We start from the raw sequence: 15,434 nt of genomic DNA on the forward strand, positions 1-15,434 counted from the left end.
TCCTTCATAGAGGCAGTCTTCTGGTTGTGAGGTTTTTTTTTTTTTGTGGGTTTTTTTCCCGCTCAGAACTGTCATTGTGATAGCTTCTCCTAGTGAAAATAGTCTCATCTAGCTCACCCCCTTCCAGTACATAGTTGTGAAGCATATAGTAACACTTCCATTTCACATCCCTCTGTTTAAGTTTTTAGCTTGCATAATGATCTCCTTTGTATTATCTTGAATTCCCAAACTGTAAGACCGTGCCTACCCAAGGTGCTTGAATGGCTGGTCAATGTGGTCCTTCTGCTTCACTCACTGCCACTATGCCAGTGCCCGTTTAATTTAATACTGCGTAGGCTCAGCTGCCATGATGACTGATGCCATCCTCCCTTTTATTGCAGTGGCTGATGTCCCAGCTCTTTCTGCTGCCACCCTCTACTGATCCGCAAAACAGTTCCTCTTCCCGTGCTGTCTCCTGTAAATAGTGTGGGCGCTAAGAACCACATCACAGCCATACTGCATTCCCTATGGAATGTTGGGCAGAAAGTATAACACACAACATTATGGTCAAGCGCCAATGTGTCTGGGGGGTAATCCATAGGAGCGCTGCCACTACTGCCATTAACAGGACTCTCCAGATGATCCAGCTTCCTGGCAGAGCTGCAAAAAAGAATCCACACTAGAGTACTCAAGGTAGGCAACTAACTAGGGTTGTGTGGTACACTCCACTCTGCCGTCAGAGCTTGTAGAGTTTGGCGCGCTCTGCTTGGAGTACAGAGTCCGGCAAACTCCTCCAACTGCTGCATGTTGGAGTTTTTCATGCGTTCAGCTCACTAACGTTGTTTGCGAGCGAGGAAAAACGAGGGCTAGACCGCCTCCCGCCTAGATTTCAGTTCCGGCAGGTCAATACAGTTTGTGTTGAGAAAGTTGCCCCTTGAGTAGAAAATCTACTCGAGCAGCAGGAAAAAGCAACGTCCTCTGGTGTGACATGTGGTGTCGTTCGCGCTGATTTTACAAAGCGGGACAAGCTCCTGGTGCTAAAAATCACTGCGAGCAGCGCAAATTCTGCCGCTTGCGGAACTCCACGGAATCTCGTGGAGTTTTTGGGTAACTCCATGGAATTCTGCAGAGTAAAACTCCATGAATTCTGCCCACCCCTAGAACTAACACTGTGCTAACTTGGCCATGCCCTTTTCAACCAGAGTTTTTCTCAATAAACTATTTTGTGGCAGATAGGAAACTGGTCTTGTAAAGCTTTATTTTGATTATTTCGCCAAAGTGTCCTTTGCTTTCAATTTATGTCTTCTCTCTGCTCAAGGTCATACATAAGTTGTTGCAGATGCTGTGGAGCAAAGGTATACGCTGTTGCAAGAATAAAAGCATGGTAGTGTACCATAAATACTGTCTAAAGTCATTAACCAGTCTCACGAGAACAACTTTTTTAAAATCTTACATTCTGATAAAATATATTCATACTCTTTACAAACTGCCCCTTACAGGGATGAGGGTGATCAGATATGGCACAGGGGAGTGATTAAAGGGAGAGTGAACTATGCATTACTTCAGCAACACAATATCAAGATGTCCAGTCGTATCAACGTATTATATAGGATTACACAACATAAACTGAAGATACTTTAGAGATTACTCTATCAAGTCCTCAAGTTCCGCTTCTGTGAACTGCAGAGCATCCCAGAAAAGTGTAATGCCACATTGGGCAGTGAGGACAGGGGCACCTTTTAATTATGTAGTCCACAAAGTGTTTCTGGTATCAAGCAGAAGTGCTTAACGTCTCTTACTGGGATGGGATGTTCTGGTGCATTCTTCTTTCAGAAGCCAAAATTTCCAAGGGAACATCCAGGGGAGAAAAGGAACTAATGGGGATATCTGCCTCGTTATTGTCCATCTCCTCAGTAATTTCCAAGTACTCTGATGATTCTCAGAGATTAACCTGGAATCCCTGCTAATACAGTATCCCGGGTGTTATTGGATCCCCTGGTAAGTGAGCACTGGTAATGAGTCCTGTATCAGGAAATGCTGTTATACCTCTGTCAAAGTAAATCAACAAAATTGTATTTCATGACCTTGTGTACTTCTTGTCTTGAATCTATCCGCTGTCTTCTCTTTCAGTACCTTGGAACATCTGAAGAGGTGGCTCCAGCCAGATAAGGTTGCAGTCAGTGTGGAGGAGGTGCAGTGCCTGATCCCGCCACAGCCCAGTGCAGAGAAGCAAGATGATTCAGAAGAGCTGCCACCTGTAGAGCAGTGAGCCACATGATAAACATTGAGACCCTTTGCCCCTAGTTGGCCTTCGAGGAAAGTGAAAGTGGAATGCAGTCGACAGTGGCCATCTGGTGTGTAGGATGTATGAAGGATTCACCCAGAGACATCCGCACTAAGAAAATTATCTTTGGAATCGAGAAAGCATCTATTGACACAGCATGGGCCCGCTTTGGACAAACATCCTAAATCGTGTCTTGAAGCAGCTGTTCTAGATTATTGGGTCTCACCATTGATACTTGCATTGATTTTAATATAGCATTAGGGGGACTTCCTTTTATGTGAAAATGAAGTCCATTTAAAACAGGCGGCTTGTATATACAATGCAGGCAGTATGGTTTGCACATTGTCATCCGTTCCTTCGTTTTCATATGCTTCATGAGTACTTATGTATTTAAAACCCATAAGCCATGATAGAGGTCCTCTTTTTACCGCATCTCCTCCCAGTTGTAGCAACATTTGTGAGACGCTGGAACAGAGAACTTTTTGACCTTCTAATGCCCATAAGATGCAAAGATTTCAAAATGTATGTTACGCTGAGCTCTTTGGCAAAGGTGGGAGGGATTCCCAGATGTACAGTTTTAAAGTAAAGACATCAAATGTATTTCTCAAAAGGTCGAGCTAGAATTGCTTGCGTTGTTGTCGCTTGGTGTTAATACACCCTAGTGCTAAATCCCACACCTGCATTTTTGTATTCTATGAATATCCTCACTGTAAATAATGCATAAATAATGAGGAAAACCAATTGTCCTATTTAGCAAAGTCGATCGCGGCACAGCACTCATGATAGTTTCTATTTTTTTTGTGTGTAAAATGCTAATTTGGGGAAGTAATTTTGTTTAAGAAAGAGAACTAGAATTTTTAACCTTCACCAGCATTTCTATATTGATGAAACTGGACAAGCCTCTTTGTAATGGTAGATTTAAAAATTTTACATTCACGTTGAAAATGGGAGGAATGTATTCATGTTCCATTTGTTGTTATGTCATCCCCTTGGGTCAGTTCTGTACTTTATATGAAAGGATCTGCTGCCGAATGGTGTGTAAAGCAGCAAACCGGAGTCTGTATTGCAGATCAGTCCTTACATTGGACTTTATAGTGTACAATATGTTTTCACTGCTCGTCCAGCCACTGGACATTTTCAGTGAGTGAAAAGTTAGAATAGATTATAAATGTAGAGAAATGTTTACCTGTCTCAAAAATAATACACTCCACAATGACACCAATCAAAAAGATGGCAGAACACAACTTTCCCAACTGCGTTGTTTGCCCTCTTCTCTTATCAGTTTCCAAATCAATCCATTCTTTATCATTAATAGACCAAAACAGGTTTCGTGGCTATTTAGACTTGTGCTCTTTGCAGTAAGCAGTGATTGGTCACTGCTGAGGCAGCTCAGCTCGACCCTCCTCTTTAGTCTGCCACTAATATCAAAAACTCCATGCTGTTTGATCGACCTTTACATTGTTTTTTACCTAGCTTGATAACCTAGAAGTAGAACCAAGTTAGGACTACTTTGAAAGGACCAAGAATAAACGTTGCATATTTTTTCATTGTTTTGAGTCGTCTGGTACATCTGTCAAATTCTGACTCTATTGTAAAGCCCACACGCCTTGAGATCTTTGCATGTGAAATTGCAGTCTGCACCAATTAACCGCCAAATCCCTTCGGTGTCTACAAACATGGCAAGGGGACTGACATCCCCCCCCCCGATAAAGGAGCCCTCAGAAGTACATGCTCTATCGTGCAATTAAATGCCTGCTGGTTAGAGGACTGCAGTACTAAATGGTCCATTTAAATGAATGGGAAACTGCAAGTGAGTTAAACATACCTGCATAGGTGGTAAAGATCAGATGTGTGCCTCGAGATGTTTCTATTTTAGTTGTAATGTCTATATTGGGACTATGTTGGGTAGTGAATGGCTAGCCTGTTTCTTGTTTTTAAAAGATTTATGTATACACGCTATCTACTTCTATTTTTTGTATATACGGACAATACGCATCGCTTAATAAATACTTGAAAAAATGTCTATAGTCTCTAAAATATGAATTGAAAATGGTAAGTGCTTTAGAGGTTCACGCGTTGCCACTTGCCAGGTTGAAGGTAATGAAAGAGCTTTGAACGAATGCAAATTGTTAATTGTAGACATCAAATTGAACTACTCATTACCTGCACTTGCCTTTGATACACCAAGTGGCATTTAAATCCGAGAACAAAGAGCTGAAACGCACTAAAATTAAGCAGTAATAGGTTTATTTCGATAATAACCGTGGTTTAACGATCTGTTTATATTGCCCACAGATGACAACGGTGTGATCCATCTAGACTGCTGATTTCCCCATCTCCCTAGCTTAGTGTTCAACATTGTATTTTCTCTTACATTACAATGTATTAATGGGTCTGATGTCCAAAGGTATTTTGCAGCCTGAAATTTACAAAACCACAAGGTTTGCAAATGTAAAATACCTTTTTCCATTTACAAAAGCCTTTTACAAGCCAGAACAGTCTTTCCAGCCCTTGGATATCTGCCTGCCAGTAGATCAGTCAGAACTTGCCGGGTGCTAGACTGGTGTATCCTAGTGGCATGTACCATCATCTGGTCACCAACCTGAACACATGGTATGGCAAACCTCCACATAGTAGGGCAAAACTCCACCAGCAGTGACCACTGCTAGATTGTATTAGGTGGGATCTGTAAACACAGTTAAAATTACCTCCAACTCCTAAAATTCTATTTAATATACTATCCGGGTTTGGATAAGGTTAAAAATGGAGGGGGGGGGGGGTGTACATAGGGACAAGCTAATGATCCCTCACATCTTACAAAAAGTAAACGAAAATCACCGTCTACAGGTTTCAGCCATTCGTACCCAGTAGTCATGGGGCTTTCGTCAGGACCTCAAAGAACCGATCCCTGTTCTAGATATCAGAGCAGTACCCTAGATTTGTATGTCATATTCAACAAGCACAGCCACTTAAGTTCCTCAGGGATATTTTCTGTTTCCCAAGCTCTAGGGAGGAAAAATTGAAAATAATGAGGGGATACATCTCACTCATCTGTAGGATACAGTATATCCTGACACGGTGTACATGCCACCATTAGTGTATTTCTTATAATTAATATTGTTGCTATCGCCATTTGTGAGGCAGATGTTTCTACCACAACAAATCCCCAATAACATAGTGCATTATATACAAACCACAGAAGGTAGGTGTAGACGCAATCAGTGTGAGGCACTGCCCCCTGAGGCTGACTGACTTACTGAGATATTTATTAAGCGCCCTTATGCCGAGGCGTCTTGGCGCTGTGAGATAAAAGGAGGTATTCGGGGATCGTATCTAAGATTTAGTAAATAGCCAGGTTTTTAAGGCTTTTCTGAACATTGTCTTGTTTGTTCCTAATCGCAGTTCTGTTGGCAGGGTATTCCATAATTTTGCCGCTTGGAATGAAAAGGCCTTGCCACCCCACCGGGCCCTCTTGGTTTTAGGTAGGCACACTAGGCCCAAACTCCCCGATCTTAATGTCCGAGTCGGTACATAGCGAGGGAAGAGCAATTTCATATCATCTGCACCTCCTCCATGTACAGCTTTATGTACAAGGCATAAAGCCTTAAACTGTATCCTCCTCCGCAGAGGGAGCCAATCAAGAAACCTCATGCTTGATGATGTAGGATGGTGTTTCGGGATATCTAGCAGTACTCTTACTGCCGCGTTCTGCAAGGACTGGAGTTTAGAGAGCTGTCTTTCCCCAATTCCAGCATACAACACATTGCAGTAGTCTATACGAGATAGAACTAAAGCCCCTACTACTGTTTTCCTTAAGAAAAAAGGAATAAATGGCAGTATCTTCCGAAGAACCTTAATCATCAAAAGGCAGGCCGAAGTGACCTGGTTGACTTGAAAAGTTAATGTTAAATCTTTATCAACCAGGAAGCCCAGGTTCTTCACTTTATGCGCTGGGACTGGGCACACACCTGCTTCTGGTGGCCACCAAAGATGGTTCCAAATAGAGGGTTTTTGGCCAAATTCAATCACCTCCGTTTTCTCTGTGTTGAGCTTGAGAAAATTAGTACTCATCCAGCTCATCACACTAGAGGCAATTTCTGAATCTCTCCGCAGTGACTTCCACACTTTGAGTCAGAGACCCCACCAGCTGAGTGTCGTTAGCATACGATACTAATTTTAACCCTTGATCTTTTATTAGGTTTACCAGTGGTGTTACGTATAGATTAAACAATGTCGGGGATAGCGCAGATCCCTGAGGGACGCCACATGGGAGAGAGAACTCCTCAGACTGAAGTCCTTCCCAGTGAAATTTGTTGTGATCTAGAATCCAGAAAGGAGTGAAGTAGCGCTAAAGCAGAGTCTTTGATACCTAATGATTTCAGTCTTCCCAGTAATACCCTATGGTTTACGGTATCAAACGTTGCCGTTAAATCAAGAAGGACAAGGATGGCTCTGCCACCATTGTCCATAACTCTACGGATTTCCTCCGCTGAGGCCAGTAACTGTAGGTTCGAGGCATATGAGCTGCAGATTACACACTTTTTTTTATTTTTTTCCATTTCCAACTGCTCTTTTAATATAAAAATGACCTAAAAGCAATCGGAACTACATCATCATTTACAGCAGTAAAAAGGTAGTGAAATTATTACATTTCTCAAGTAAACAAATCGATAAGAGAACTCTAATGGTGCACAAAATATTTTTTCTGCTATACAAAGACATCGAGGCCTTGGTTCCAGGGAAAAGAAGACAGGAAATATGGATTTATATTTTAGATCTTTATGAATTACAAATATTCATGGTCTTCATTTTAGCCACATTTATCCGATGTTAAATGTAATTCAACTCTCCCACCAGCGCTCAGTGACTGAGGTGAAGAATGTGGACTTTTCCAACACCAATAGTCAGTTTGGGGCAGCTACAGTCAGTGAGCACAGTCGAGTTCAAACAAAAAACACATCAGTTGTGAATGATTCCAGTCAGCTTTCAATTCAATTTAACTGTTGGCAAATATCTGGATTACAACTCAGCGTTTCTTTACACCAACCTGTGGTCACTGACAGATAACCAATTCTTACTTTATTTAAGTAGGATTAGTTAATTTCACATTCCCGCCCATGCTCATTGGATATATCTGTTGCCTGACGCCCCACAAGACAATTAAGGCAGCAGAAAAAACATTACATTTTTAGGTTCATAAAAGTTCTTTCCATTGGTGGGACAGTTGAAAATCAGGTTTACTGTACAGTTTTGTTTCCAGTGCAAACAGCTTCACTGGCTGCTCCCAAGTATATTACAGAGAATGCTCATTTCACACCTTGGAGGATAAATAGGGTAATAATAGCGCAGTGATAAGTCGGGTTTAGAAAAGAGGAATAAGAAATACATAAATCAGGAGGAGCCAAGATGGCGGACGGACAGGACGTCTGAGCTCCCGGCTCCGCAGCCCGTCTGCTGTTTTACATGACATCCTGATCTTTAATCCTGCCTACGGCGCGAGCGAATGTAACCACGAATGCGCTGACACTTTCCGCATTCCTCCGATGTCCCTGCCGGCTTTTTTGGTCGAGGATTCATAGAGTTTGCCGACTTTGGACTTTGCCCACGCACTCTGGCCCGACCACCGCCGCCGGACACCGCTTATCACGTACGGTGAGACGACTTGGGGCCGGACCGGCGCCTGGGGAAACGTGACCGGCTGTGGAGTGGGCGGCTTGGCGGAGCCTTCTTCGCGACGGAGAGAATTCCTGTATGATTGGGTCCGGGCTGGCGAACCTTCCTTTGTCATGCTACCAGCGGTCAGAGCGGTATCCATTTTAGAGCGCCCACCACCCGCATTGCTATACAGCCGAGGGCTCTCACATCGTGTGAGCCCCGTATAGCGAGCAGTATCTCTTCTTGCCTTAAATGCTATTCCTCCGTCCTATGGAGCCACCCTCACCCCTCCGATGTGGGCTGACTGCAAACATGGTGGCGGTGTCGGTCTACCTCGCTGGAAAGACAGAAGCCTCCATATCCCTGACGCAAGCTGCCCTGCCTACTGTCGAGCTGGAGGGTGTCCCGGTGGCGCCTTTGCATACTGCCGACATGCTGAAGCGGGGAGCAGACCTGACCTATGGTGATATCCTTCTAGCCCTGGAAGACTTGAGGGCGACATGGTGGCAAAAAGCTCGAGAACTGGAGCGGAAGATCGATGTCGCTATGCCATCCAGGGAACTACTGCGGTTGTCTGACCCCCCAATGCCTCTCATTCCCTTCGATGCGGATACAATGTGGCGGCAGGGGGATACTGTGGAACGTCCTCTCCCTGGCTACAGTGTTGAGTGTTCTTTTAATGACAAAGTTGCAGATACAAAGCTCCCTTCCACTTTACAAGCTGAGACTCTGCCTCTGCAAGTGTTGCCACGGCTTCCTCAACATCGCCGGAGTGTGTGCCGTTCTGTGGGGAAAACTGTGTTGGTCACTATCGATGTGGTGATGGTCTATGATTGGGAACTCTTGCTTCCTCTTCCACTGCGTCTTCTATGCCGGGCGCGGCCATCTTGCTCCTTTGTTCTGCCTGAGGTACACTCCCAGCGGTGGCCATGCTTGGTGGGGTTTCAGCGTTCTGGCCAGGGCTGATGTTGCCTCCCTTGATGATCCTGCCTGACCGCTTGGCATGACCCGGACTAGAATATTTGTCTATGTATCTGATGTGCCGCATGCGTGTAATTTGCTATTGTCGATTGCGGGGGTGGATCTGTGGGGCCGCTTAGGATCGGGCCAGGGCTGGGCGATTTCCTTTAGTTTGCTGTACGTATTGGCGGGCGGGGACTAGGATGGGACTGCTAATTATCTGATTTATTCGCACATTTGGAATGGAGTCTCCCCACCTGCTGCTTTGCTTGCTACTTCAGTTGTGCTGATGATATTCAGGGTGGGGGATGCTTATGGGGCTGGTGGTGACCGGGAGTATGTAAAATTTTCTCCTCCTGCCTTCTCTGGGAGTCGGAGACTGGGATGTTCTTTCCCACTCTCCAGACTCTCTTTCTCACTTGGGGTTCTTTCGGGGCGACAGGCATGCCTATTGGGGGGGGGGGTGGGCCGTGGCCTTCCGCTGGTATGCAGGGTGGGGGGATGGGATGTGTTCTATGTCCTTTCTTTGTCTCTATGGCCCTCTTTCTCTTTCTTTCTCTCTTCTTCTTCGGTTTCTTTCTCTTCTAGGTTTCTTCGTTTCTTCGGGGTCGGGGTTCAGTGTTAGTAGAGAGTTTATTGTGTTCTATCATTCTGTGGTATAGTGTTTGCTCTTAGTTCCTGGATGGTGGCCACCTGTTTCCTTACAAATGCCCTCCTATATAACGCCTCCTTCTGGGTGCCCCGTGAACGGTGATGTCTCTCCTGGTCAGTGATCAGCTTCGATTCTTTTTGTAGTTTACTACATTGTACTCGACAAAATCATAAAATTAAACCTTTTTCTTATCCTGACATTATTGTTCTATGTTCTACACGGTACTTTTCACTCAGAGATTGCCTCAACGGCGCTCTGCCCAATTGGTTTTTCTTTTTTCTTTTTCTTTCATCCTTTTCTGATATGTCATAGCGGCCGGCCCCGAGGGGTTGTAGGCAGACGCTGTGTATTGTGCATTTACCAAAATAAAGGTTTTTAAAAAAAAAAAAAAAAAGAAATACATAAATCGAGCCATCATGCTTCAAACTCAAACTCCAAGTACTGAGAGTCAAAATTATGGATCCGAACATAGCCGTCTTCACCGCCACTGCTGTAACTCTTTCCATCCGGGTGAAATTCAGCACTGTTAATTGGCCCGAAATGTCCCTTGACTCTACCAAACTCCTCTTCAAACACCAAATGGAAAAATCTTGCCTCAAACTTTCCAATCCTGGTGGAAGTTGTGGTTACATCCATGGCTTCTTGACCACCACCTAAAATCACATGGTCATAGATTGGTGACAGGGCAGCCGAGTTGACTGGACGCTCTGTGCGGAAGGTCTTTAAGTGTTCTAAAGAAGTGGCATCAAAAAGCTTTGCTGTGTTGTCCTTGGAGGCTGTAACAAACATGGTCTGGTCGCGGGAGGTCTGGATGTCATTGATCTGTTTGTGGTGCTCCTTAATGTTGCCAACAATCTCACCAGACTTAGCACTGAACTGGTTCAGTTCCCCATTCTCATGCCCAGCGATGACACACTCCCCAAGAGGGCCCCACACAGCGCTGGTGATCTTGGAGTCATTGCAAGGGATCTTCATGTATGGCTCGTTGTCCTCTATTTGACTGGGATCCCGCAGGTCAAAGAAGTTGATAAAGCACTGATACCCCATCTGCTTATCTGTGGAGAACATAATGATGTTTCCCCCAAAGTCGAAGCCACAGGTACGAACTGCAGAATTGGTATTTACCAGTGCCAGCTGCTTCCCTGTTTCACAGTCGAAGAGTCTGCAGGAGTTATCGGCGGAGCCAGTGAGGACATGCCTGGTGTCCCAGTCAGAGTCCACACACCAGACTGATCCAGTATGCCCATTGTAGGTGCCAAGTCGCTCTCCATTCACAGAATACCAGACATTCACTATCGGATCTTTTGCAACAGTGAAGAGGAGGTCGCCTTCTCGGTTGTATTTGATCTGGGTTATAGAACTCTCGTGGCCTTGCAATAGGATAGGTTTCATGATGCCGGTGCCGAGCTTGGGCCTCTCCTGCGACACTTAACGTGCGGGATGAAAAAAGCCAGATTACACACTTTTGCATAGATCGCCATCTGGTGTTGGGCCCGGATGTTTGCAGTTTGTTTTTCCTCTTGGAAAGTCTTTGGAAGTCACGAGGTCGGTGGTGACTCCTCCCTTGGATCGTATTGCGCATGGGCTTCGGCTCCATCCGCAGATTGTTTTTTTTCCGCCATCGGGCTCGAATGTAATACTTCGCGCTCCGGTTCCGAACATTTCCAGTTCGACGATCGAAGCGGAATCCTCGCTTATCGCGGTATTGTTCAGATCCAGATCTCCTCAATCACCTTCTCTTCGACACATCTTCGATTCCAGTCGTCGACGGCGGCCTTCGGGCCTACCCAAGCTCCGGTCCCGGCTGATGGAAAGAACTCCTTTCAAGAAGTGCTCTCGATGTGGGTCCAAATTCCCCCACACCGATCTTCATGAGGTGTGCAACCTCTGCCTCGCCCCTGAACACGAGGCTCGAGACTGTCCGGTCTGCAAGTCTTTAAGATCGAAAAAGACTATTTGAGATCAAAGAGCCAGACAAAACATGGCACACTCCTCGACCTCCGTTCCAGTCGACATCTTCGGGGACGACGTCGAAGATCCGGGACAGCAGCACACCGAAGAGGACCTCGTCAGTGCTTCCGAAGCCGACGACTCCGATGTGGAGGACATCACCCCGGCGCGCAGAGGGTCGTGAGTACTATACCCCCTCCCACACCCACGCCCACACCCAAAAAGGCTTTGGTCACGCCTTCGCCTCCGGGCCTAGGCAAGACCAGAGACACTACTTCACACACCCCACCTTCGGGCCCGGTGAAGAAGCCAAATAAGCCTTCCGGCTTGGGCTCGAGCCAGCCCTCTAGCGGTGCCGAGAAACACACTTCGGCACCGAAAAAGAAACCGGCCTCTACCTCGACACCGAGCTCCGCACCGAAGCCCTCAGTGTCGAAAGCCAGCCTTTCCGTACCGACGCCATCTACGGTACCGACCAAACCCCATAAGGCCCTCGGCACCGACACTTCCACGCCAAAGCCCATCTCGGCGCCGACCAAGAAAACGGAAGTTCCCAAGCCCAGTGCTAAGCACGGCACGGACAAGCCTAAAAAGTCATCGGCCCCGAAACCTTCGGCGCCAACGGAACAAACATTGTCACAGGAACTGTTTAAACCGGATCCCTTGCAAAAGACTCTTACCAAGGATCCAAAAACTGGACATTTGGCACTCTCTTCCAAAAAGAGACATTTGGACAAACAGGCTCCGCCTCCACCTCCAAAGAGGAAGGACTCTGCTACCTCCCCTTTCAGAATGCCTTCCCCACCACCTCCGCCTTCTCCACCCCCACCTCATCGCTCTCCGACCCCGTCTCCAGACGATGATGATCAGGGGGACCCATATTACGATGCAGGGGATGTGCCCCAAGACCCCACCCCTACAGGATCCCCAGACCCATGGGACAACTACAATAATCCAGATATTCCAGACGTCCCACAAGATGACCTTTACCCTTCCAGGCCATCTCCACCGGAAGATTCATTAGGTTTCCACCACCTACTTCAGAGGGTGGCACATTATCACGGGGTAGAGCTACACACTGACCCAGTGGAGGAGGATTTCCTCCTCGCCACCTTTGATACCGCACATAGGTCTACCTACATACTACCTATGCTCAAGGGGGTGATAAAACATGCGCCAGAGGTTTTTAAGGACCCAGTCAGGGCTAGGGTCATTAACCCACGCATAGAAAAAAAGTACAAAGCTGCCCCCACAGATCCTGCCTATATCAAAGGGCCATCGCCACTCGATTCCCTAGTGGTTTCCACTGCACGGAAGAGGTCAAACTCCCAGGCGTCGGGCGAAGCACCACCACCTGACAAGGAGTCAAAGATTTGTTGTTTATTGCCATAACAACACAATCAATCCTCTAGACGTGTCTATACAACACATCATATGCTACTTACTCCATCTACAAAGGTGTAACCTAGCATATACATCCATTCGGCTACATCTCGCAGCAATTGCCGCTTACCTACAAAACAGACAGCACCTATCACTTTTCAGAGTGCCTGCCATTAAAGCCTTCATGGAAGGCCTCAAACGAATAATTCCCCCCAGAGTACCACCCTCACCTGTGTGGAACTTAAATATAGTTCTCCCAAGACTAATGGGACCGCCCTTCGAACCTTTGCATAAATGCGAACTGCAATTTCTCACATGGAAAATCGCTTTTCTTGTAGCCATCACTTCCCTTAGAAGGGTCAGTGAGATACAAGCACTTACCATACAAGAACCTTTTCTCCAAATGCACCAGAACAAGGTTGTTCTCCGTACCAACCCAAAATTCCTACCTAAAGTCATTTACCCTTTTTATCTAAACCAATCGGTAGAATTACCGGTATTTTTCTCGCAACCTCAAACTGTTGCAGAAAGGGCTCTACACACGCTAGATGTTAAACGGGCCTTACTTTACTATATCCAAAGAACACAACCTTTCAGAAAGACCAAACAACTATTTGTCTCTTTCTCTCCACCACACAAAGGCAACCCCATCTCAAAATCAGGGATAGCAAGGTGGATTGTAAAATGCATACAGATTTGCTACCACAAAGCAAAACAAACGCTATCTGTTCCCCCCCTAAAGCCCACTCTACACGAAAGATAGGGGCTTCTATGGCTTTTCTAGGGAACATCCCATTAGATGATATCTGCAAAGCCGCTACATGGTCAACACCGCACACTTTCACTAAACCTTACTGTGTAGATGTGCAAAACAAGCTAGTGTGGGCCAGGCTGTACTAAAAACACTATTTCAGACCACTGCAACAGATACCGGTGGTCGCCGCTAAGGTTGGGAACTGCTATATAGTCTATGCAAAAGTGTGTAATCTGCAGCTCATATGCCTCGAACGGAATATGCTACTTACCAGTATGCATCGGTTCTTGGCATATAGAGCTGCAGATCTACACACGCCCACCCGCCTCCCCGGTTACCTGTATCTGTTCCAGTATATCTTATTTAGATACAACACACATGGGTTTCTTCACTGTTATTACTACGCATCTGAGGATGGAGCCGAAGCCCATGCGCAATACGATCCAAGGGAGGAGTCACTGACCTCGTGACTTCCAAAGACTTTCCAAGAGGAAAAACAAACTGCAAACATCCGGGCCCAACGCCAGATGGCGATCTATGCAAAAGTGTGTAGATCTGCAGCTCTACATGCCAAGAACAGATGCATACTGGTAAGTAGCATATTCCTTTTAACTCTTTTTAGAACTCCTTTTAAAAGATAGTCTGTTTGCATTTGACAGATACTCCATACGTGAGGCTAGTTTAAAAACCAATGATGAGGCCATACATTGACTGTGCAGTTCAAGACTGTGTGGTCCATACAGGTCGATGACATCTGAAACGGTAGCGCATACTTGTGATTTCAAACTCTTAATCAATAAAAGTCAATAGGCATATATTAGCAATCTAAAATTTAATATACATCATGGTTAGTAAGTATGTGGAAAGATAACAATTTGACCAAGTTATACGAAAGTTATGTCCAAACAGACAATTAAGTATGGCACATAATACCTAAAAATGGTACCTTTTGGTGGGCTCACTCGTGTCCCATTGGAAACCGTGGAGGCGGGTGGCCCTTTAGTCTCGCACTACAGGCCCACAACAGATACAGACATTACTAATGGTTCAACCACTTCAAAATTGTCTGTCCCATCTATAGGCACAACCCCTCGCCAGGTAGCTGTGACCTCCACGTCCTGTATATTGGTGGCCATGGAGGCTGTGTGGGGTTTTAAACTTGTAAGTGCATCCAGTCTCTGGGACACGCCTCCCCCAGTCGTGCATGCGACAAGCAGTACGTAATGTAGACGGGGCTTAGAAATTAAACCAAGATGAAAGACTATAAGTTTGAAAAGTATGGTATGTGAATGGTGTTATTGAAGTGCAGAACTTGTTAATTAAAGAGTGATGTGGATGTAACTAAAATGTCAGTTGGGGTGTCATTCTGTCAATATTAAATTCCTCCAAATAAAAAGGAATTTTTTTTAAGCCGCTTATGTGCCTCGTAGTCCATAGTGTAGACACCGTGTATGGGCATAATACAACGGAGGTGAGCAAACTATTAGTTGCCAATGTTTCCTGTGTAAATTATGTTTTCATTAAGACTGACTGGGCCAAGTGCCTTAAGTATAGCAAATACAACCAGTACACTGATCTCCTAATTAAGGAGGGAGGTGAGCGTATTCCAATTGTCTCCTAGAATCCCTTATCAACCATGTCAAAAGTACATAGGTAAAATCATACTCTCTTTAAACCATCATTTTGATGAGTTCCCATGCAATAATCTGTCAAGGCACTAAGTGTCAACTCGGAATGAAGGTCCCATAAAGGTTACTTTCAGTTGTCTCTAAAGATTAGATATGTCCCAGTAACTTAAGAGTAAAAGGCCAAACAGG

The 15,434-nt window shown here is 45.5% G+C and overlaps 2 protein-coding genes across 2 annotated transcripts in view; one reads left to right on the top strand and one right to left on the bottom strand.

The window, feature by feature from the left end:
• CCDC32 (coiled-coil domain containing 32) overlaps positions 1-4,286 on the top strand; it is a 36,578-nt gene extending 32,292 nt beyond the window's left edge. Inside the window, exon 4 of the mRNA XM_085626866.1 lies at positions 2,110-4,286. Within this exon, the coding sequence (XP_085482992.1) occupies positions 2,110-2,248 (139 nt within the window). The 3' untranslated portion in view covers positions 2,249-4,286. The remainder of the gene's footprint in view (positions 1-2,109) is intronic.
• A 5,642-nt stretch (positions 4,287-9,928) lies between these two features.
• On the bottom strand, positions 9,929-10,972 carry LOC146799316 (eukaryotic translation initiation factor 3 subunit I). The gene has a single exon (XM_085626867.1). The coding sequence runs from the start codon at positions 10,920-10,922 to the stop codon at positions 9,945-9,947; it is 978 nt and encodes a 325-aa protein (XP_085482993.1). The 5' UTR covers positions 10,923-10,972; the 3' UTR covers positions 9,929-9,944.
• Positions 10,973-15,434: the final 4,462 nt, after the last annotated feature.

This window comes from Triturus cristatus, chromosome 9, assembly GCF_964204655.1.
Source record: "Triturus cristatus chromosome 9, aTriCri1.1, whole genome shotgun sequence".
NCBI lineage: Eukaryota > Metazoa > Chordata > Amphibia > Caudata > Salamandridae > Triturus > Triturus cristatus.